Consider the following 23,913-nt stretch of genomic DNA (forward strand, 5'->3'; position numbering starts at 1 on the left):
TTTTGTCTGTAATGTAGAACTCACGCAATATGCTCGTTTGCCAAATGCCAACATTTCAAATTTTGGAAAATTGCTGGTTCGTTTGAAATAGTTTTGAATACATTCACGAAAGATTGAAAGCTTCAGCACTTCGATAATGCCACATCAGATAAAATCTAAGAAGTGACAGTCCAAAATGTGAATGTCAAAATCGATAAAGACCCTGTCAATGTAATATAATAGTTGTGGACAAAGTTTAACACGTCAAATCGTTTCAATGCATCAATACCCCAAAAAGTGTGGACATTTATAGGTTTCTAAAATCACACAAAGCGCTTGGGTTGAAATGCCAAGTATTTATGTTCGGTAGCTTTATTCTAAGCTAGGGTTGTACGCAACATTTGTAGGAAAGTTATTGCTTCGTCATCGGGGTATTGGAGAAACGAATTAGGACAACGCACCTTCAATATAGATCTGCAGACTGGAACACTACCACGACCAGGTTTCAATGTTATTGTTTCCGTTACTTCTAACTGTATACATTATTGGACGGTATGTGAACTTTCATCCACTAATAAAATCTATAATTGCATATTTTCTTAGTGGCTTCGTCGATAATCAAATACTTGTTACATTACTGATAACAGCCCTGGACGCTTTCCAAATTTAAGTTTTCGGCGATATTTGCCGAATGTTTTTGCAAACAACGACCTTTGTGATTTATGTGGCTTGTCTGAGGCCAAACACGTGCGAAACTGTGCTGTGACTGATTTTATATTGACGCTCAAAAAGCAAATAACTTGGTAACAATGCACACGAAGTCTACTCGGTTGAAAAAGGTAAAAGGTGTATCCCTGTTTAAAATTTTCCGCTAGTGATGAATTTTATTATTGGATCTAAGTTGCGTGCAAGGACAGAAAACTAAATTTTCAACGAAACTTGAGCCGTGCATTTTTCGCATCATTGGGCATCACGCACAACGTCAGGCCTTTACAGGAGTGAGGAATTTTGACTTAAGCCAACGGGTTTTGAAACCGAAAGACACTATAAATAATACCCAACTTAAATTAGCCCTACAGCCAGGACCGATTTGAAGTCGACCTTTTTTGTCCTTGCTGGGTCACCTTTCAGAGTGATTTAGTCAAATAGGTCAAACGTGCCTGGGGTTTGCCTGTATTGCATTTGTGTGGAATTGTTATGCGCAAATTCATAGTGTCTTAAAATAACAAGCATGTAGAAATTGAGAAAAAAAAGTTTCAAAAAGTCATGTTTTGTATTATTTTGCTGTTGCAAGAATTCGTTGTGCTCCGGAGGACGAAAGATATGTAAAGCTAATCGTTCACCTGGTGCTCCATTACACTTTATGTACAACACTGTCGGCATTTGTAGGCATATATGTTGATCTTTGGATTCATAAAACTAATTAATGCATAAATGTCATATTTTTATGTCACTGACGCCGAATGGGTTGTTGTGTTATGTTTTATTTCCAATATATCGTCTCTGCTGGCGTTGGTCCATGTCTGACCATGTCAAAGCAAGTTTTTTTGCCTTCAGTGTATATTGTGCAACGTTGTTTCACCCGCCTGACTGGGTCGGTCACTTCCTCTCTGACCATCGTTCGCTTTTGCAAGTGTTGTGCCGGGTATTCTATTTGATTCGGTTGCCACGTAAAGTGCTAATGTGGAAAGGCCTAAAGTTAACGTTGCCTGTCTGATGGCTTGATATATAGGCACTTGATAAGAATAAAATTGTAAATATTAACTAGAAGATGTCGCAGAAGTAATGCCATGCCTATAAAGGGCCTGCGCAGTGGGGCGATCCCGCCTTGCTATGCGTAAGCATGGTATTACTTCTGCGTTTTTTGATTACGATGGTGGACGCATGTGAAGGCCGCCTGACAAGTTGTGCGCTTGCGCACCAGTGTACCTTGGCCACAATATACCCCGTGAAGCCACTGAGCTCCTGTAGCTCAGTTGGTAGAGCGTTGGGCCTGGTTAGCCCAGGGTCGTGAGTTCAAACCTCACCGGGAGCTTGATTTTTCAGATCTCGCTCCGACTTGTCGGGAAAAGTGGCTGATCCAGCTTGCTTGCAAAGCCTTGGCTGCGAAGCCTGTGAACCTTATGATTAACTAGAAGATTGAATGATTTCAAAACCAGTAAGTAAGGAGATTGCCAAATTTCAGTCCCAAGGATCAGGCCTTAAAGGGTCAAGTAACATAAACTCTTGAGCTTCAATAAGGAACTCTACGCTTAACCTAATTAAGCGCCACTTACTACACAGATCGTTACAGCATTGCTTTTTTACTTTTATTTCGTGTGCAAAAATACGTGAAAACAAAATCCCACCACGTTCGTTGAACACAAACATTATAAAGGTAAGTATATAAAATCAAAAACAATTTTCGATGTCGACAAAAATAGGAATATTTTGTAAATATGGAAACGAAACGCGGAACACAGAAGACGCAGTGAATGCCATCACAGCTGGATAAAAGTGCAATGATGATTTGGAAACAACAAGAGACCATGAAATATATTAAGGTCCGCTGCACATTTAGATGCCTTTAATAACTTAATTTTGGAGCATTTTAGAAAAAGAAAAAAAGATGAAAGCGCGGGTTGATAGGTGCCTTTATAAATCGCTGAACTTTGAATGAAAGGGCGTAAAGATATTAAAAACAAACATACAAAATAATACAAAACTGATATATTGTTTTGCCATTTTAGGTGAGGCACACCAACCATTATCCATCATTAAGTTAAAACATATAAATATCAAGCAGACTGCAGGTCAAACCTCACAAGCTACTACGAATAGAGACTCATGGCCAAGCCATTTCGCTCTAATGAGGGAACAGTCGATTGTTGTTGTCGTCGCCTCGCATGCAAATGTTGACCTGCACTTCGTACGTTGGTGGCATTACGCCGAAACCCAGATGCGTGAGGTCAAAATCCGGCAGTTTCTTCATAGGTTCAACCAAGCTCACGTCGAAGTGCTTCAAAAGGGCCAAAGCCACGAGCTTGATCTCGATCAGGGCGATGTGGCGCCCGGGACAGCGAGTGGTGCCAAAGCCGAAGGTCATAATCGCCCGCGAGGAAGGGATGCGTTTGCGCTCTTTGAAGAAGCGTGAACGGCTGCGCAGCGTTCCGAGAACCGTTGCACGCGTGTGATGCCTCGCATCGCTGTCGCCCGAGCTGCTGTGGCCGCTGCTGCTGTTGCCGTCGAAAGCGCTGCTCTCGGATGACTCGTTTTCTCGCAAGAGGAAACGCTCGTGGTCATATTCCTGGAATGAGAAGCAAGATATCAGTCTTTGTGAGATGGAATCTGACTTCGGTCGAGTTCACATTAGAAACCATCGGAGTAAATCAATCAGCATTCGCCCGTAAGTAATTCAATTCTTAATGCCCAAAGTCGTGTATATCTGGGTGTTAAACCTACAGCTAACAATGCACCCACAGTGTTTACGCCATTCTCGCTCATTTCAAACTGATCAACTGACTCAGGAGAAGGCCCTGAAGAGCGGAAAGGTGATTCACCCCGTAATTGGGTAACTAAACCCTTTAAAACCACGGCATCCCAAATTAAATTCCACATGGGTTGTTTATCCCACTCAAAACCCACGACCTTACCGTGGGATTGTCGAAGATTTCCTCGTCCATGTGGGTGACCCGCGCGAAGAACATGGTGTAGTCGCCCTTGCGGATCGCGAAATTTCGTCCCGAGTGCGTGTTTACGATCATGTCCGCCGACGCCTTCCGCATGCTCATGCTCGACCCAGTGAGGCGCATCGTCTCTTTGAGGCAACCGTCTGCACACGATCGGTTGGTTAGCAAAAGTCAATACAACGCAGGGATGCGTGAAGAGCGAGAGTCGAAATTTGCCACCCGCGGTGATGAATGTTTACTGAGCCGAGGAAACAGGGAAACGGCTTTTGATACGACACTAGCTCTGCTGGTCGAAGTGGAGCGTTATGTAAGCAAATGAGAGTTGAATGCCGGAACAACAACACACACGATGCAAATTTCATTAGACCTTGTTTGGAATTATGGTTCACAATGCAGTTTATCGAAATTATAAATTCCAATTTGTGCGATAATTAAAGTTGTGCTATCTAAGCAACATTTTCATTGTTACAACAAACTGTAATCGGTGACAAAATTATTAAAATTTTTATGTTTTAACCAATTTTTATTCAAAGTAAATACAAACAGTTAATTTTTTTCTACTCACCAATCAGAACCAGCTTGTCAATATCCTTTTTCTTCATAGACAGGATGTCGTTCATTACAGGCCAAGCTTCCGCCGATTCAGACTCGTTTGTGAGGAAGGAGGAACTGCGAGATTTGGTCTTGGATAAAAATTCTTCGTATTCTTGTAAAGCCGCGTGCTTCGCATCTGGGTTGGCGAACAGGTGGGCAAGGGACCAGAAAAGGGCCGGGGCTGTGTTGGCCTGCGCTGACCACAGGATGATCATCAGATGTCGCGCGCTGGAGTCACGAAAGTCTGGAAACAGTTTCAGAAACAAAACACGTTATTTATAAAATCCTGATTATTTTACAGAAACCGTCAATCAAATTTTCCAAAGGGTTCAGGGTATATTCCTATATACATATTTTTTTAAAACTGCACGTTTTTGGAGTTACATATTGCTTGTAAACATGTTTTTCATGTAAACTTTCGTTTATCGTTAAAGTTTGAACGTTGTCGCTGTACTGTTATACTTGGCATGGCAATGACCAACTATGATACTGCAATAATATATCTTTGGCGGATCACTTTAGTGATATTGGAAATTTAGCGAAGACTGGACGAGTAACTAAAGCTACTGTTTAGCTTTATTTGGCTAAAGGTCGATCCTGCGGCTTATCTGGTAACAATCCATCAGTCGCAATTTTTCCGTGAAGCTAGCGGAGTAAAATATTTCTTTAAAAATGCGACCGCGGCGGATGTTTGCCCTGAGGGATCGACGGTGACATTTTGCGCGGACTTGCAAGCGTATAAATTGGAAGAAATGTACAAAGACGCAAAGTAGACGTATGGATAAACATCGCTGGCCCTAACACTGCGCGTTCATAATTAAGGACGCCGAAATGCGCCAACCGCCGACGTTTGGTACGTGACCACAGAACCACAACCACCGGAGCGACTATAATTGTTCCGAAATATGCAGCAACGCTTCAGTGGTTTCAACGAGTTCTAAACTCTTCTACTCTAGAGGTTAAGTCTGCAATATCAGAACGTGCTTACAGATAACTAACGACTTATTTAAGTTTTGCATGCGAGATTTTCTTCAAACATACTTTTTCTGGGGTTTGCGTTCACAATTTCCGTAATCAACTGCGACACATCTCTTCTCTCCGACCAATCGATCTCCGATATCATTTCGAGCATCTTCGAGAGCGCTCTTTTGGTCTCCGGGAGGAAGTGGATCGGAATGCGATCCACCAACAGCGGGGATCCTTTGAAGTAGACCTTAAACACCTCGTAGAAGCGTGCGGTCTCTTCTGCCCGCTTCTGTGGGTCTGGTAGCGAACCGAAGAGCATGTTAAACGTGACGTCGAAAATGATACGTTTGCAAGCGTCGTAAAGGTCGACCTGAAATTCAAACACAAACCTTTTAAATGTGAAATTAAACCTGTTTTCGTGTTCCAAATTACACATCGTCTTTGTTATAGAACTTGTAAGAAAGAAGCAGTTGAACTTTATCCAAGGTCGATTTGATGACACAAGTCGGTTTAAAAATCATGCTCTAAACTATTTCACTTCTTCAAGTGAGAACGTTTGTTACACGTCAAATCATTATAAAGTATTTTTACCACTTTATGCATGCTATTATTGGCGAATAAAAATACAAAAACACGAAAACTTCAATATACCGTGGAAGCTCCTTTCCTAACCCCGGCATCTTCCAAAACCCTTTGCAGTGCAATCACAACCGCACTCCTCGCCACCTGGCAAAGATCCGTGAGCTGTGTGGTTCCTCGGAGGTTGCTCTCCAGGGCATGTTCGATCCTCTTCGAGATACTCTTCCCCGTTGGATAAACTGCCTCCGTCACACTCGGGGCACCGTGGCGCCACTTTTTCCATTGCTTTACCACGCGACTGACAAAGCCCCATTGGTGCTGTTGAGGGTTGTTGTGTATGTAGTGGTTCGGGCCAACCATGTTGGTTACGAAGTCCCCGATGATGTCTTTATGATCGAGCAATCTGGCCCTTTCCAGATTCCGCACGTCCAGGGGATTCATGAACACGTGCGTGTTCCTGTGAAAATATTTACTGACGTGAATATATGCTGGGGAACAAGAGATTAGGTTTTTTTTCGAAAGTTTATCTGTAAAAACACAAAGAAAGAGACGCTTACCACCCGGCCAGTTCTATCGTGTAGACATCGCCGTGCTTTTCTTTGAGCTGCGTCAAGTACCCGAGAGGATCTTTGCCGAAATCCAACGCTCCTCCCACAAATGGGATGGGGTGACGTACCAACGGTGGTTCGGCCTGCTTTCTGTGGCGTAATTATCGTGTTGAAAAATAACGTGCGGAAGAAATTATTTGGCTTAAAATTGATCACACCTGCATGTAACAAGCTGCTGTTTATCAACTGGAACATACAACAGGGATTTTTAATTTTAAACGATTTTATAACCGGGATGTATACAAAACGCTTGTACAAAATGTTAGGAGTAATTTACAACGTAGCCTACATGCAAATCTTGTGGAGGTCAAAATTATGCGGCCTCCAACATGCGGTGACCTTTTAAACATGCCTCAAAGGCAGATTGTAATACCTTAGCCGGTAAATAGAAATATTTAGTTACTTCAACTTACCTTCTTCTTCTTTTTATCAGGTATCGAAGAGCCAAAAAGTTAACCAGAAGGAGAATGGCCCGGACGGTGTATTCCAAAAGCATTTCGCGTTTTTCCTTTGAACAATGCAATACTTGCAATAACCTATGAAATAGCTTTGCTGGCACTGCAAAAGTTTCAGGGTTTGCGTTTAAAGTATTCGCATCCGAGCAGAAAGATCATGAAAAACGCAAACCTGTTTCGGCGTCCGCCAGTCAAAATTTTTAATACCTCGGCTAATATTTTTTATTGCCGGCGCTGACGCACATTGTTTACGCTCCACGTGACTGTTGCTAATAAAGCTCCACGAGGCCTCGTAAACTTGCCTGTCACCACACCTTAGGCAAGAGATAAGTTCCGCCAAGGCGGACTTGAATCACATAGCGTGTGTTAGAACGTCCCATGGAGGTTCTGAATAGAACACTGAAAGATGTTCACGCAAAACACCTGCGTCAGGATGGCTCACCTTGCCCTTCTGAGCTAACTTTTTCCAAATCGTGTTTTTATAACGTCTAAGCACAAGGGAGAAAGAATTTGGAGCATTGACGCATAAATAAAAAAGGTCCGTACCTTTGCAAGCACGCTCACGCAGAAAAAGAGCGGAGAGTGTTTCCGCTTGGCTGTGCCCGTAGGTGCCAACGTAAGCGTAGGCAAAATTTTCAAGTATTTGGCAGGAATCTTACAACTAAATCCTATTTTCGTATTTGCACTAAGAAAGACAAAGCGCCTATGGCACCACGTATATCAATCAAAACGGTTGGAGAAAGTTTCACAAAAACAGGTTTGTCCATTCTTTTAAAGGACGTGTATTATTTTTCACAGTGGTGTAAAAATTATAAAATATTGTACATCGGTCGGAAGTTCTGAAAGTCGTGTACGTAGTGACTATCGATCTCTGTAAATACTGGAGAGCGATCTCCGGCACTTTCTAAATGCTAAAGCGCTACTTGGCGTGTTCAACCAAATCTCAGGAGGTGAGTGGTCATAAACAATGGCTTCTACTTAAAGTATAGTGATCTCACAAAATTATAACCATATAAAATTGAAGAAAAAACATACGGCGATGACTAATGTTGCGAAAAAACAATAAAAAATGGTAAAAAAGGGAGGGTTTTGTACAAAATGTTCCCGCAAAAATACATTACACATACATCAAGTGCATTTTTTCATGACCATGATTGGATCTAAACTGTTTTTTCGGTAAAGATGGAATTCGATACAAAAACTTGCTTCAAATGGTGTTTAAACTCGAACCCGTAAAATACGAGCGCCTTGGTCATGATAAAGTGCGTAAATGTGGTCATTTTTTGGGCGCTGCTGCACATCAGAGAGCATGGTTATACGCAGGTAGATCGTATTGAATAAGCACAGACAACGGAAAGCAAAAAAAGGCGCGTAATTTTTTTTAGTCTGGGAAAAGGGGCAGATGAGACGATAAAAACATCGGTGGGTAAATTTTTCGCCCGTGTTGTAACCCGTACCGGCTTTTAGCGTGATTCATATTACAGAGAAAAACGTCTACATCCATCACTCACGCTGGCACAATACCTTCTTGGCCTTTGCACGCAAGGTCTCAACGCACTCCATATCGTTATGGTATTTGCGTCAAATATTTGGTGATAGTGAAATTTAATCATGTACCCTTATCCCTTACGAATTGATGCATTAAGATTATATCGCTGAAAGATTGCAAACATAGCATTTTTAAACCCACTATACAAAAAAACACGTAAGTCCCTATCCTATATTAATTTTTTTTCGACTTTTATATTTATTTGTGTTGTTAAATGTTGACTGCATGTAGTAAGTGTAGTGAAAAACTATACTTTCAAGCCACCGTATACATGTACCGTCGTACAAATTAAGGCGTTTTTGCATATATGCCATTATTTGCAATGCAAACGCTTAACAGATTTTGCAGCCATTTTTATCACATGAAAAAATCGACAGAACCAAGCGACTGCGGACACGCAAACTCTGTTTAACATCAAGCAATGATTGATGGCTGTTCCAAGAGGCGTAAGGTCAAAGGTCGCGATAAAAATATAGTTTTGATTTCGTGCACGTTTTTCAGGGATGCAAATAAAGTGCTGACCTTGACATTCGAACAAGACATGTCAGTTTGACATCAGTCGTATATCGCACCAGCCATTTCGCCCAGCGTGTTTGATGTGTGAGTTAAGAACACGTCGAGATGCACCAATTTTTGCAAAAACCTTCTTCTCCAGGCAAACACGTGCAACTGCGGGTAGCACTTGTCGATGTACGGCGTCAAATAACGTTGCGCGAATTACCTTCCAATGTATAATTTGGGTGTTATCCTAACACCTGCATGCTGTTGTGCTCTACTCGTTTTTAAGTAGAACATTGCAAGGGCCTCGGGGCAAAGCATTCTGCGAACAATTCGAATTCGTGTCTTGCCAAGTTCGGGAATTCGAAGGTGACCGGGGAGGATTTTAATTTTTCTTGGTTTTGTTCAATGCTTGAAGAGTTTTGACACGCCCCTAGGTAACAAAGATGTAGGCTGCAAATAAATCTTGACCAATAAAAATCTTCACTAGAATGACTGAATTCAAGAAAAAACTATCAAAGGTGATATGCGAATATTTATAAGTTCAGTGTATTGAAAACCATGCAAACAGGCGATAATATTTTATATTTTTTGGAATTTTTTGACGATATTAATAGATATGATATTTACCTTAACCTAGGCAGATTTTTTCTGTCTTTCGTGTGCAATAAATGAGTCTTTTTATCTTTGAGTCTCTTTTAATTTTTATCCCAAACGTTACTTTCGATACAAAAACTTTGGGATTTCTAAGAAATGACTTTGAAACTTATGGGACTTTCTCTATTCGAACGGATAATAAGTGCCGAATTAACGTTAAAAATACACTATTTTTATAATAAAATCAGTTAGCGTGTATGGCTACCCGCACCAACATAGGCCTGGGTCATGCATTGCAGTTGTGCCTGAATCAATGTCACTTTTCCCCGATAAACCAGAAACGTCCGGCTGTGTTGCCAAATGACCGAACGATCGGTGCTATAACTAAAACAGCCTGTTCAGGGAAATTGGGTTATCCATTAAACTGTCGTATAAAGCATGGATTAGTTAGAAAAACCTTAGTAGAGAAATTTCTCTTTCTTCGACATGAGTAGAAATACTTTAATCCCGTTATGTTTGCGATACTGTTTACTACTGTTTACACATTTTCAACGGCCAGTGGAAGTAAATAATGCGCTGCGGATTTTTATTGCAAACTCTCCGTTTTAAAAAAATTAATATCCGCGCCATAGCTGATTAAATGTTAAGATGCTTGTGAATTGATTTGAGGTAGTGGAGAGCCTTTTTATTTTATTTTAACCTAATACTTGCTTTGCTTTTTTTGAGACTGATGATGCTTTCAACAAAGCGAAATATATTTGTCCAATTTAACAAGACTGACAGATTTTAGCCTCAAACGAAAGTTTCTTAGATAGCTGATTCAATGTTAAGACGCAAGTTTGTGCATTTCTCTTTTCAAATTGGCGATTAACGTCAGAGCGGCAGCGCTTCAATGAATATTCGACTTCTAAAAGGCAAAATATGTTGCGGGAGTAAAAGTGTCAATTATACCCGGAAAAAAGCAAACGAACAAATCTGAAAGGAAAGCGTACAAGAACATTGAAGGTCTTCCCAAAAGGTCAATAAGAATGCCATTCAACAATTTTAAACTTATGTTATTATAACATAGTGCGTACAGACAACACAGTTTCCCTTATTGCTAAATAAATGTCGGTCGAATTAAGACTGTGTTAACAGCAGCGTTGTATTGCACCGGATCAACAGACAGCAACGTACACTTAATTGGTGGCAGGTAAGACACTGGTGACGAAAATACATACATCAGACTTGCGCCGTCAGATCATATCCGCGATCACGTCCAAGGCGCCTCGGCTTGGGGGCAGATCGTTGGACGCAAAATAAACGTCTGCATGAATACCGATGGAAACATACATCACTGAACGTTTTAATCAAAAATAAGGCGGTCGCTGTTCTTTGTGGTTGGACCAAGTTGGCCTTGGTTGGTCGGTGGGAGGGGCACGCGGTCGGAACGTGTAATAACTGCTGTGCGGAGTACGTTGGCCCGTGGTTGGGTTAGTGTATTGAGCACCGTACTGCGGCATGTACGATTTGTAACCAAAACCGTTCTGAGCGTTCATATATCTTGGTCTGTAGTTGTAGTTGGAGCCTGGAGCTTGTGTCGATGTATTCGGGGCCGTTGTTGGGTGATTAGGGTTCGTGTGCTCGGGGTTCAAATTCGGATGAACAGTGGGTCGGTTTAGAGTAAGGACATGCTTCAGCTGGTCGATCTTGGTGAGAATGAATCTGCAACGACACAATTTGTTTAAATTGGGAAACACGACCCGTCGTAGGTGATTTTTTTAGCAATGATTGCGGTGTCGTGAAAATCCAACGCTTCTTGTACCAAGATTTCAGGTTTTACTCAGCAATGACAACTACTGTAACACAAACATGAGTTAACCAAAAAAAAACCATAACTCATTGAGTACTACTAGCTGTCAGTATTTATGAAGTCAAGTTAAAGCGCTACGGGTCATCGTTCCTATTTAAGACCGTTTAGATAAGGCTGCCGGATTCAAAGCGGCCGACGTAACAAGTGAGGGAGCACTTAGATTGGATGTCACGCAGTGGGTTTATCGGGGAGGTCGGATTAGAATATCGTACAAACCAATCTACTTTTTTGTAAGTGAAACTGTTGCTTCCGTTCCGGTTCAACAACGTAAACGAACGGTAAATAGTTTGGTACTGGTTTATACTTTTAGGGACTGTTTCGTTGTCAAGTCAGACATTCAAAAATTGCCCTCATTGGAAAGGTAAAAATAATTTGCTCTTTGCCAAAAACCTTTTTTTTAATTATTTCGCTACCCTAGGTTCATTTTCCCACTGTGACAAGGATCGGCAACCTTTCCTTAGCCGCCGGCCAAAGTTCAAACACTGCAATGTATCAGCGGGACGTACAATTTATTCCACTTAAAACAACGTATGGGGTGAACAGGTGGAGTATTTTTTTTAGATTAACTTTTTATTCTTTGTGCTGCGTACACTTCTTCCACTCATAAGGTCAATTGCACTGAGCAACCTGGTAACCTAGCCAGGAACAATATCTCCACTTTGCGGAGGTACGATCCATTGAGTACACGTAACTTTGTACGAAATAACAGGGATTTATTAGTTATGCTCTAATGTAAAGCACACTGTGATTCATATAGTTGCAGCACGTGGGCCTGATGGAGAAAATACAAGTTACATTTCTCCCCACCTCATCTCTTTGAGCGAAATGTTAAGACAATATCGACTCCCCAAAAAATCTGTCGCAGGCGGAAGTTGTAACTTATCTTTATCTGGCACAATCTTATGTGAAAATGATTCACCCGGCCCAAACTCTTCACAGCCGGCGGAGCGAATAATGACAGTCGATAATTTGACAATTATTCTCTCATTAAACCCGACCAACGCCAAGTGCACTGTTCAAATATTTGCTCGCGAAATTTTACACCGTTGCACAACAGCAGGGAACTGTTGGGGGTAAATAGGAGAACTGGCACCGTGTTTAAAAAAATGTTGCCATCCCATCCCTTCATTCTTCTGGATAAATTGAGAAAAAAGCGACCCAATTCAGTTTGTCCCAAGTAAACACTAAATTATATTAGGTATGTTGTCATATTCAATACTGTGGGATATTTAGTGCAAATGTGATGAAGATGGACAAAGTCCTCAGTGGAAAAGCTTGATTACAGTCTAAATCTAATGCAAAAAGTGACATCACTCTTTTAAAGCAAAACCCGTAGCTCGGTTCCACCGTTCGTTTCGGTTGTTGCTCAAACAGCCACAACAACAGGGCCAGTATGCAAAGCGCATTAGGTCGTCTACGCAAAACAGATACGCTGTGATTTAGCGCACTGAAACATCACAAAGCGGTCCTGAAGAATAACCAGTTTGTAAGTTAAGTTCTTATTATAGTAGGTGCCAGTGGCATGCGAATGGCGTGCGAATATGACCTCGTTGATGCGAGACCGAACGTGCAACCGCACCACGTACCCGACATTCAGATGCGGGGTCACCGCGGAGGTTATGGTGTTCCTATAGCATATGTTTTTAGTCAACTGAGGCTTGTGTGGGTTTGCGGGATGCCGTAACACTGTGACCCGTTAGGAATGCTCGGGACTCCTCGAACCTTATAAACACGGGAAAGGGAAATGGGCGGTGGCGTGGAAAGGAGATCAAGCAATTTTTGTTTCTTATTACTTAAAATGTGGAATATGCTTGTAAGCACACCTCCTTTCATGATGCGTTGGACCACAGCAGTGCACACTGTATTTGTCAGGGTCAGACGTATGGGATCTGATACCAAAACCTGTAAGGTTTTATCGGTGTTCACGCCATTCTAACTTTTACAATTTATAATGTACAGTTCATTTATGTTGTGGACTTTTGCGCAGAAATGAAGATGATTTGATTTGACTGCAACCCTTTTGGTGCGTCAGCGTGGACGGGATTGCTGGGCGGTTTCATGCTACTTACAAAAACTGTATGCATGGGCAGATGGAAATGCGACAGGTTCTTGCATATATAGAACCACACGAAACACAACTTCAATCACGTAATTTTCGGTAAAATGACGCAAAATTGCGACTATTATATTAAATCCAATCTTTACATTTGGTCTTATAATCATTACTTTTATTTCCCATTCATGTGCAAGTTTGCATTGCGGCAAAAAATACAATATCGCAAAAGCACGCGCCAACCTTTGGGTCCGTTGCATTTGCTCCTTGAGTAAAATTTCCTTTGCTTGAATGCTGACGGCGGACGCTTGCAGTCGCTCCGTCCCCATCTCCGGATCACACGCCTTCAGTCTCAGCATGATCACATGTAGTTCCTCATCCTGTTAAAACGATAAAACTTTGAATATGTTTGTTAATATTTTGAAGAAGTTGACGGTGCAGAATCGTTGCTTTTTAGGTACTTGTAGCCTAAACGAGGCAGCACCTAATCAAGATAGCTCGACTTGGCCGTCGACCTGCTGTCAACGCTCCAATCGATCTTACAACAACAAGAACCGCTTGGCGTAATCCCCACCAGGGATTTCCTTTAGTGAAAACTAACCCGCGTACTCAAAGATGGTTTCATGTTTAAAACCGCGAAACATAGAAGGCTCCGAGCCAAGATTTGCGTTCCAGACGCGGCACGCACGACCCAAGGGCATGTTTGCGACCTCGGCGGGAAAAAAAAACAAAATGGCAGCGACTTCGTGCCCGGAACTGGCCATCCAAACCGCCGTAACATAAATCACTGTGGGGTTCTCGCATAACCTTGCAACCAGTTATGCAACAGTCGGTGTGTTTCCGCTTCAACTCATGAAGCGAGATAGATTGCCCAACTCCGCTGAAACGTTATATGGTGTGTTGAAATATTGTGCTGGCAAGTTACGCCCCACCACAAACACCGAATATTGCACGCAAAATAATTTGCGCAGAAACATTCTTGGTCACGGCTATGCAGAGGTGAGATATGGACATGTTCAGAAGCAAACTCACCGACGGAGTGTTACGAAGTACTTGCGCAGTGACCCCCAACGAGGATAATTTTTCAAGCAGAAAATTGGGTTCGGTTGCGGAATATAGGTGGACTGCTGTTTGGACTCATGCCAGTACCTGCTATACTGCTGGGTTCGGCGCATTGCTTTTACGTCACAACAAGGACGATTGGAATCATCCTAAACCATCCCCTGATGAAACAAAATTCTCACAAAAGTTTGATCAGGTAAGGAATTCGGCTCAAGACCAACCCGCCTTTTCTAAAGTTCCCACGGGGATTTGAACCCAAACATCGCGACATCCAACGGGTTTTTGCGACACACGTGCCGACGAAAACAAACACACTCAATCGGGCATGACTTGTACCGACAAAAAGTGCAGGGCGAGGTCCATTCACATGCGGTCAAACAGCAAAAATCGGATATGGGCAAGAGTTCCTGTTGAGGGTACAACAGTACGTCTGGCGTAGCGTATTCACTTTCAAGCAGCCCTTAAAGATAACGGGGTTACGGGTGGTTTCAAGTTTATGGCGTTCTTTAAACCATCGTCGTCTTTTTTAAATTTTATTCCTTTTACCGTTGCACATTTGCGGCCAACTTTTGTTAGGAAATTATTGTTATTGATTAATTGCTTTGCATACTTTCACCGCACATGTATTTCAATGAAATGTACATTTGTAATGCTTAGGCAAGAATGGATTAGATGAATCAAACGTGAACGCCAATATTATTAACACAGGGCTTCCTCTACGATTTTGTCGGTGCAACAGATTATTCGCAGCAGACAAATCGCAGTGGAAATAATTTCCCACTATATAAATATCCTCACATAACACGATGTTCTCTGGGAAACGAAATGGTCAATCGTGTTTAACGTAATGCAAACTCGGTCAATGCGTTCATCGCAAGAGCTCCATACCAAGTAGACTTGATAGGTCGCAAGTGCACTGTATGCAGCTCCCACGTTGGCCTAATTACTTAACCCCAGGAAACTGTGCAGCAACCAGGCTCCAGGGTATGTTTACCCATTCCACCCAACCGAACGCTTACACAACGGATCTCTGCTTGCGACCGATCTGCAGCCAACTCCACACCTGGGGTGTCAGGTAGCGGGAGGAAGAACTCCTCACGCTCGAAGGCTCATTCAATGAAGCAAGACCGCACGTGAGCTTTGTCGTAATGACGCAGGAATTTCATTTACCGTTTGGCGGCCACGCCACGACGTTTTCAGGCGTCTGCGTAGGGAGAAACTGATTAAAACCGTAACCTCCCGAATTGTGGCGGTCTGCTACATGATATTTTGGTCGCTTTGGTGTTTATAAATATAAAAGTGCGTTTTAAGCGTCTTTGATTCCCACTCTATCGTGCCATGCTTTTTGCACAGCCTTTCCGCAAGGGGGATGCCCCTTACAAGCTGCAGGGATGTGCAACGCAGATGGACAACTTTTCACAGGGCATATTGTTTGCATTCAAAATAAGAAACTTGGTTGTTGTGAAAAGTAGGGTTGCACTTCCATTTGGATTGTTCATAAAATGCGCTTTAAAATGCACCAAATGAATACATCACGTATTGTTCAGTTGAAACACCCGGTGTAACCCCAAAAAACGGTAAAAATTACTTAGCGGCAAAAAGGTAGAAGATTTGGAAGGGGGTTAAGGCTCATCTCTGCTATTCAAACGCATACAGGCCATAAAAGGGCGAGGCAGCAGATTGGAATACCGTGGGTGTAAAATGTAAGTCTCTGTTTTCCGAATCGCTGGTTATGGTACCGACCCTATTGTTGACAGTTAAAGCTTAATGACTGGGGAGATGGAAATTGTAATGGAAGTTAGTATTACGAAATTTGCGTGGGAATTTCTCCATGGTATTTGCATTCCAGAAATACGCTCTTCCAGGTAAGCGTGGTGGAAATTTTGACAGACGTAAAAAGACCGCCCTGTTTGAGTTGAATCATCAAAATTAATTCGCCCCCGAATATTCCGTAAATTCCAATGCCTGCTTATTTAATGGCTTTACCCAATATTTAATATGGCAAAGATCGATGAAATGTTTGCTTAATTTTCCTGATCGATAACTTCACCTTGCGGGATGGCGTTTACGTGTTGTTGGGATGACAACTTGGTGATTGTAACGACAAAACTTGCTATTTCTTCCATAACCTACAAATTTGTATGGGCGCAAATTTGAGTAAAGCAGATCCTCTCAACAACAGTTATGGATTGCTGTTATTGAAAAAGGTCGAAGGTTTGCGGCATGTTTTCATTTCGGTGAAGCTTGCAACAAAATGATTGCACGCAAAAAGCATTTTGCGGTATTAGGTTGCGATCTTATATGTCTGTTAGGGCGCCGCAGAGGTCCAAAATGTGTTTTCGTCGTTCAAAATGAAGACTGGTGGAGCCCAGGTCAAGTAATCGGCATGCCGTCGGTCTGAAACACTTTCTACCGATCTTTTTACCGTAGAGCAGCGGTGGAGTGTAAAAAAAATAACTTTTCTCTTGGAAATGTACACGGCGCAATTGCTCAGGGTGAAGTCAAGATTGTACTTAAAAAACAGGGATTATTTAAACGAAGCCATTAGACAAGCAAAAATATACACAGGAATATTAATTTAAAGTGGGTCAATTTTTATGGAGTCTGCTTTCCAATAATGGAGTGTTTATTGTCACGACCGTCACGTTCTGCAACCATACATCAAATACTTCACGTCTCAAAAACACGATCGAACTTGTTTACTGGGACCGCTTACAATCGAATGCAGTCACATGTGATTTCAATCTGACGATGACTCATCCCCTCACGCAAGGTTGGGACTACTGCCTCCAGTTTTTATTATAGCGGCCGGTTCGACATCAGGCTTTAATCTTGCAGTCAAGTTACGCAGGAAACGAGATGACGTATCCTTTGTTTGAATTGCACGCCTAAGCGACGGTTGCAGCAAAGGAATGTGGTCATTTCATTGCAGAGGGGTATGTCCTTTATTGGAAGTCAAAAACAAGCGTTTTACCTTGATTTTGGATAAGGTCTCCGTGGTTCGCTTCAGTTCGGCTTCGGCCAAATGGAGAAGATTCTGCAAGTCCGCCGTCCTATTAGACAAAAAGCGAATAATAAATAAGGTCTAGCCTGCAAGATCGTTGAAAGTCACAACACAGCTGTACTGATGAGACATATTAGGTTGAAAAACATTGCATAAACAAGCGTTATTGGCTCCATTTTCAAAAACTATCCTTACGGCATTTTATGCGGTTTTGACATTTACAACAATCAGCAAATGACGGTAAGTCTGCATTAAAATTTCGCCGAGATAATTACTTTCAGGACTTAAAATGTTCTCGCTGCAGTTTGTTTTGAAAGTGCAAACCCGTCGTTTTTTTAGTTTTCAGTTATTTTAGTTTTGATTCTATCATATTTCGCAATTTCATTTAACCTTGATCTTGAAAAGAAACCAGAAATTTGTAATTTTCATTTAGAAAAGGAAAAACGCAAGCGCAGGGGTCTATTGACAATGGATTTGTGGCAAAAAGTTACAATGGAAATTTCCAGCGCCCGGGCGAAACCCGAGAGTTCGGCACTATTCAACCACTTGTCCATGTAACATGTAACTATTGTCTAGGAGGCAGGACAGTTTGCATTTCCCAGAGGGTTCCGCGAGCGTAACATTCTTTAAACGTGGACAGAAGGATTTTACAATAAATCAGGAACAAGTACTTGAGTTTTAGGAGAGGACTTTGAGAAACGTCGATCTTCCGTCGCTCCCGGTCGTACTCGTCCCAAGCCAGACGTCTCTCGGCCTCACTCAGCTCCTCCTCCACCTGGTGGTCGAGAAGTGATTCGTGTTCGTGGTAAGACACGATTGCGTCACGTGTGTTTGCTTGCTGCGAGAGTGAATGAAGTTGTCATGGTGACACATTTTGTACAAAAACAGCTTTTTGGGTAGAAAATACAAGTTTGTCTGTAATATAGGATCGGTATGGCGGTATGCACAGCGATGCATAATGGTAAAAGACTGGATGCAATTTACAGACGGTGCACCGAGCCGGTTAAGAAACTTCACACTGGTTTTTTGAACGCTTTGACCTGAAATTATAGTCTGAGGCTATTTTCCAGACACAGATGATTTAAACCAACCAACAAAAATCTCGACGTCAAATATTAACAGGTAAACCAGAAAAAAAAGCTGTGACCCGAAATCCGGTTGCAACCGGTTTAAGCTAGTCATCGCTGACAACACACGTCGCCAGCCCACCTGCAGTAATTCGGAAAGCAGGGGATCTTTTGGCGGAAGCTTCTGTCGTAGCGTTTCCATGCTCTTCTCGTCCAATTTGTTGGGACTGAAGTCGTAAAGGTCTGAAATGTCCTCAGCCGAAAAGTGACGCACGATCTGTTGTTCGTCCACAACGCGGTATGCCAGCGACTGCTTCAACACCTGAACAACACTGTATATGAGTTAGTGGCCCTGGGTGGAGGATTAGGAAGTCACAAGGTAAGCTCAAAACCGACCGCACTGTGTTTTTTTTCATGCAGTTTAGACATCGAAAATAATGCTCGCGTAAGTACATAAAACTATTCCACGCATGTAGGTACTTTTAAAGCGGGGTATATTTTATTGTTTTTAACCGGAACAAAGGTACCTGTATTTTCGGTGGTCATGGTTTAGTTTCATTGTTAGAAAGGCATTTTCGCAATGAAATATATGCTAAATTTCGACATATCTTGATTTGTTTTTAACCACAAAACATTTTCGAAAAAGCGAAAACAAGACACACTCCGCCAGTACTTCCACGACGAACAACACAAACGGGTGACCGAATAACATTTGCGCGAACCCGGGCGAACAACAGAAGTCCCACGGATGGGTTAAGTTTACCCGATGGAAATCCATCAATATTATGAGGTGTGGGCGGTGCGAGTGCGCTATCACGCATTACCGCATGAGTGAAAGTGCAATTGAAACCGCCATTCAAGAGCAGACGGCGCGACACGGAGTTTACGCAGGATCGGAAAGACCTTATTGAAAGGTGAAGATGGAGATACCTTTCGAGTCGTTAATCATCAGGAGTAGTGCCTTACATAATAGTTGTATTTTCAGCTGTTTTCAGCTTGTTTTACAAATTCCCTGCCATTAAATGTCCAATGCGTACAAGCACCGACGTTTATTCGAACAAACGATCCAGCAAAAGTTTGTGCATTTTTCATTATCTTTGGCATGATGAAACTCTTGGGGTACGGGTTACAAGAAAAATTTTTTTGGCAACGACAAAGCGCATATAGTGTATATTTTTCTGTCCTTTACAGCAACTTGTTGTTATTGTTTATTTGTGCCAGAAGGTCAGTTCCCAAGTATAATATGCCTGACAGAAACACATAATAATTTTTTTTTCGTTTTTTTTGTTATGAGCTTACAACGTATATCCCGTGATAGCAATTTCTTACTGAATACAAAAAATATCACGTGCTGAAAATCTAACGTGACAAAGTAGTCAGTGAATTCGCAACCACTGCAACGAAATTGATATGGTGCGTTACGCACAGGAGCTCAAATACAAAGTATAAAAACCCATCAGTAAATCCCTAAAAGCAATACGGCGACAAACAGGCGGCTATTATGTGCTTATGATAATAGTGGCCCTAAGCACGCACGAGGTCAAGGCGCATTTTCCGTGGCTCAGGTCATGTGAACTATGCATACTGAGCACGAGAAGTAAAATCAATTTGGCGCAGACTTCGCCTCCAAGTTTAACTTTTTAGGGGGGGGGGGGGCGGGGGGTGGGGGGTCACGGGTTCCTGCACCTACGCTTGGGCACAGAGTGAGTGCGGGAATTGTTTTTGCCGATTTGGTTGCGCAATGTCGTCGCGCTTTATCAATCAATGACTTAGACGACGTGCGTACGGAACGAGCTATTTTGTTTTGAGAACTTCCCGTCAGGTTACCTACTATTCCTCATTCCTTCAAAATTGGATTACTTATTATTTGTGGGTTGAAGTGCCATGCAAATTGGCCAATTATATCACGTGAGATTTAGATATTATACACTGTAGGTTTTTAGTAACACAAATCCTGAACGCCTTTGATTCAAACATCGATTTTTTAATTGAAAAGTTTAGTGACTATAGCTTTTCTAAAGAAAACAGGTTTGATTCAAGTTTAATCAAAAAGTTGATCAATAAGAAAAGTATGAAAACCTCACAGATAATCGCGATTTATGCTTCAAATCCCGACAGTAAGACGCATAAATCCCAATATACAGGGTGTTTGGCCAAAGTAACACATTACGATTTCTGTGACTGAAACATTTTTCACTGCCACAAAAGTTCGTCGCAGGGCTTCTTTAAAATACCGCATCACGGAAAATACATTTTCGGTAAAATTATCAATAATTATTACATCTATTCTGGATATTCCTAACACAAAAAAAGCTCGTCTAGCAATGGTTATTTGTAGGTCAGTGTATGACGTTGTTTGTAAACATTTGAAAAGCACATCCTAATGAACATTGTTGTATGACAACAGAAACGTCGAAAGAAATAAGTAAAAACTGCCAGAAGACCCCTGTTGTATAACAGAAAACCCCACCTGACGGTTGTAGATCTTTTCCTCCATAGTACCTTGAGCGATAAGACGATACACGTAACAGATCTTCTTTTGTCCGAAGCGATAGATGCGGAAGATTGACTGCAGATCATGGGTCGGGTTCCAGCACGCGTCGAACACGACCGCCCTACGCACAACAAATGAAAACGTATGGAAAACGTGGTTATGTATTCGTTGAAAACAAATGTATTAAATTGAAGCAAGAAGTATTTTTGTTGAGGCGTTTTCGTTACCGGTAACTATGTGGCCAAACACTGATCACAAGGTATAATACAGGAACCCATGATTGGACTGTGTTTGTGTGTAGCCCGCAAACAACCTAACGTCGTCTTTTAAAGTAAGTTACATGCCTGTTACCTCGACCGTAAAGGTTTTCTCCAAAAAACAGACCACCTGCAAATGCAGGGAGGCCAAAGATAACAATCGGGGTTGGAATATGCGCGTAACAATACCCGCGCACACCTGCTTGACCCAAGCGAGTTTGGCTTAGCTTGCACATTCCTCGAAACTAAACTGCAGTGCGCCGGTCAGCGGGTGATTGAAGACCTCGCGTTCAAGTTTTACGGAAAGCGCATGAGAGCGAAGAAAGTAATCAGGCCTGGTGTTGCACTGGCTTGAGATTAAGAAAAACGCGCTAGAGACACATCAGGCTTATAGAAAATCGCTGCCAGACAACTTTGACCCAGGAAATGTTGGTTTATCTGAGCAACACTCGGGTTATTTTAGGATTGCAAACAGCGGAGGGGAGGGGGGATGTAACCCTGCGTGAGAAGGACCACACACTGCCGTCTATAGTAGGTGTAAACACTTTCGAAGGGTAAAAAATGAAACGAAAAGATGCGAGAACGGGAACTTTAAGAACACCTTGTTTTGTTTTAGCAAAAGAAGATATTGCGGTTATGATGCAAAACGACTGTTGGAAAGTTCTGTGATCTTGTAATATACGGGGGTTCTTACGACACACGTGAGCTAAGACAAAACAGGGTGTGCCCTTTCTCGCATCTTGTAACGTCTGAGTTAACGTTATTTCCCAGGAATGGGAGAATTAAGTTGCTCACTGCAATAGCGGCATACAAAAAAACAATCAAGTAGTGGTAAAAACATCCCAAAACGCCCCGCCACGAAAATGCCAATAAAAAACGTGGGCTGCCGACAAAGTTTGGGTACCACCCACTGTAAAGTTTTTCAAGGTAACCTCCAAATCGCGTTTTAAAAATGTTGAATTAAACTATTAGAGGAAAATTGATACCTGGTCAAAAACAACTGAACAATATCGCGTCGAAGAAGGAAGAATAATTTGTGAAACGAAGTATTTGAACCTCATCGAAATAGCATATCGCTAAGCGACTTGAACAAACTAGACGAAAATGTGCACTCAGATACAGACCTGTTGGCGCCGACAAGATTCACGCCGATGCCACCTGCTTTTGTGGATATAAGGAATAGGCGTCCCCTGTGGTCGTTATCATCGTTAAATTGTTCGATGTATTTCTTTCTTTGTCCGGCGTTAGTCGATCCGTCCATGCGGTAATAATCAACGTTGCGGTACCTGCAGTAAACAACGTGGCCTTACTGGGCAGAGATAGACCGATATAGGAATTTTGTACCTCAATGGGGCTTATGGTCAATGCAATGTCCAGCTTTAGTTACAAATTGCTTACTATGTGAACCACAGGGCACATGTTTACAGCGTTAAACGCGCATTAAAAAAAGAAATCTAACCTGTGTTTACTTTAGGCGTAACAATTTCTGACGTCAGATCGTGACGTAAATTACATTATTAACATAATATGTGGTTTCAACAAATAAAAAATAAAAGGAACGGACTTCGTGTTTTCAAGCCTTTTCTTAAAGCGGATTGCATTATGAGACATACCATTAAATAAAGATGCCAGTGAAAACATTTGTGAATTTTAACTACCACGTAATCCAATCACAAGTTACGTCAAAATGTTGAGTATCGCCAATCGCAATAACTACAGAAGAAAAAAACTACGCCGGTACTCCAAAAAGTATGTGTTTGCAGCAAAACAGATCGTGATGTTCGCTGGCGTGACAACGAACGAGTACTTAAAAACATCTGCGGCGGATTGTCAGATGCTGTGATCCAAAAACTGGATACACGCGATTTCGTGGTATTGTGGGAAACAACAATAAGCCAGTTGAACTTAACAGTAAGGGTGAAAAGAATAGCAATGTTGCGGCACTGAATTTTTAAGCCAACACCTGCATAGTTTCCTAACGGACTGTGCAAGTTTAGGAGACTAAATGTGTGGCCCGTGTTATAACTGTCAAGTAGCTCGTGCGATCTGGAAGTTCACTGCATTGCGTTCGGATGAGTAAGGCTCAAATTATTTCCACAAGCCAATTCGCATGTCTGACTACCGTATGTCTGATAATGGTGTTGTTTCAACGACCGGAATCGCGGTTTGTGAATGGATTTGTATGACTTTCGCTGCTGAGTCATTTGTTCTTTTTCATCACAAATAACCACCGAGATTCTTTCAACACGTGGAAAACGAATAGAGCGTCATATGAAAATGAGGATGCTGACGATGATTTTAATCTTTTCATTATTTTTTTTGGTAATACCACACAGAAAGGCACCTACACGATTTCTATTTCACAAGGCGCGATGCGCAATGATCGGTGGCAGGTTATCTTTGTTTTCTTTAAAAGTTTGCTTTTTAGTCCTTTTCCAATCGTGCATGACGTAAACTAACCATCGCCAGAGGGCGTTAGGGAGCCTCTTCATTTTTCCGTTCTCGCGTTTTTTTGTCACCTCCATCAGGACTTCCTCGATAAAATCCAGTGTTAGAAGCGATTGCGAGAAGACCACGACCTTGTCACCTATTACCGCGGCGTGGTTGAGGATCTCCAGCAAAATAACGACC

General features: G+C 42.0%; 2 protein-coding genes across 2 annotated transcripts in view; both read right to left on the minus strand.

Annotated features, from left to right (window-relative positions):
* Positions 1 to 2,300: 2,300 nt before the first annotated feature.
* LOC145911354 (cytochrome P450 7A1-like) lies at positions 2,301 to 6,948 on the minus strand. The gene is made up of 7 exons (XM_082998672.1): positions 6,808 to 6,948; positions 6,344 to 6,484; positions 5,859 to 6,243; positions 5,283 to 5,577; positions 4,213 to 4,485; positions 3,612 to 3,790; positions 2,301 to 3,265 (listed from the first exon to the last, which is right to left on the minus strand). The coding sequence occupies exons 1-7, from the start codon at positions 6,888 to 6,890 to the stop codon at positions 2,825 to 2,827; spliced, it is 1,797 nt and encodes a 598-aa protein (XP_082854798.1). The 5' UTR covers positions 6,891 to 6,948; the 3' UTR covers positions 2,301 to 2,824.
* Positions 6,949 to 10,359: 3,411 nt separating this feature from the next.
* The window catches only part of LOC145910192 (uncharacterized), a 29,426-nt gene continuing 15,872 nt past the window's right edge, over positions 10,360 to 23,913 (minus strand). Inside the window, exons 31-38 of the mRNA XM_082997226.1 lie at positions 23,743 to 23,912; positions 22,407 to 22,568; positions 21,002 to 21,146; positions 18,674 to 18,853; positions 18,136 to 18,302; positions 17,435 to 17,513; positions 13,642 to 13,778; positions 10,360 to 11,197 (exon numbers count right to left, since the gene is read on the minus strand). Coding sequence (XP_082853352.1) covers positions 10,843 to 11,197; positions 13,642 to 13,778; positions 17,435 to 17,513; positions 18,136 to 18,302; positions 18,674 to 18,853; positions 21,002 to 21,146; positions 22,407 to 22,568; positions 23,743 to 23,912 — 1,395 coding nt within the window. The 3' untranslated portion in view covers positions 10,360 to 10,842. The remainder of the gene's footprint in view (positions 11,198 to 13,641; positions 13,779 to 17,434; positions 17,514 to 18,135; positions 18,303 to 18,673; positions 18,854 to 21,001; positions 21,147 to 22,406; positions 22,569 to 23,742; position 23,913) is intronic.

This window comes from Ascidia mentula, chromosome 8 (genome assembly GCF_947561715.1).
Source record: "Ascidia mentula chromosome 8, kaAscMent1.1, whole genome shotgun sequence".
Lineage (NCBI taxonomy): Eukaryota > Metazoa > Chordata > Ascidiacea > Phlebobranchia > Ascidiidae > Ascidia > Ascidia mentula.

Coding starts and splice junctions, on each gene's coding strand:
- LOC145911354 (XM_082998672.1), bottom strand. CDS start 6,890: ATGCTTTTGGAATACACCGTCCGGGCCATTCTCCTTCTGGTTAACTTT. Junction 6,244..6,343: donor ACGATAGAACTGGCCGGGTG/GTAAGCGTCTCT, acceptor ATATTTTCACAG/GAACACGCACGTGTTCATGA. Junction 3,791..4,212: donor TGACAAGCTGGTTCTGATTG/GTGAGTAGAAAA, acceptor GATCGTGTGCAG/ACGGTTGCCTCAAAGAGACG.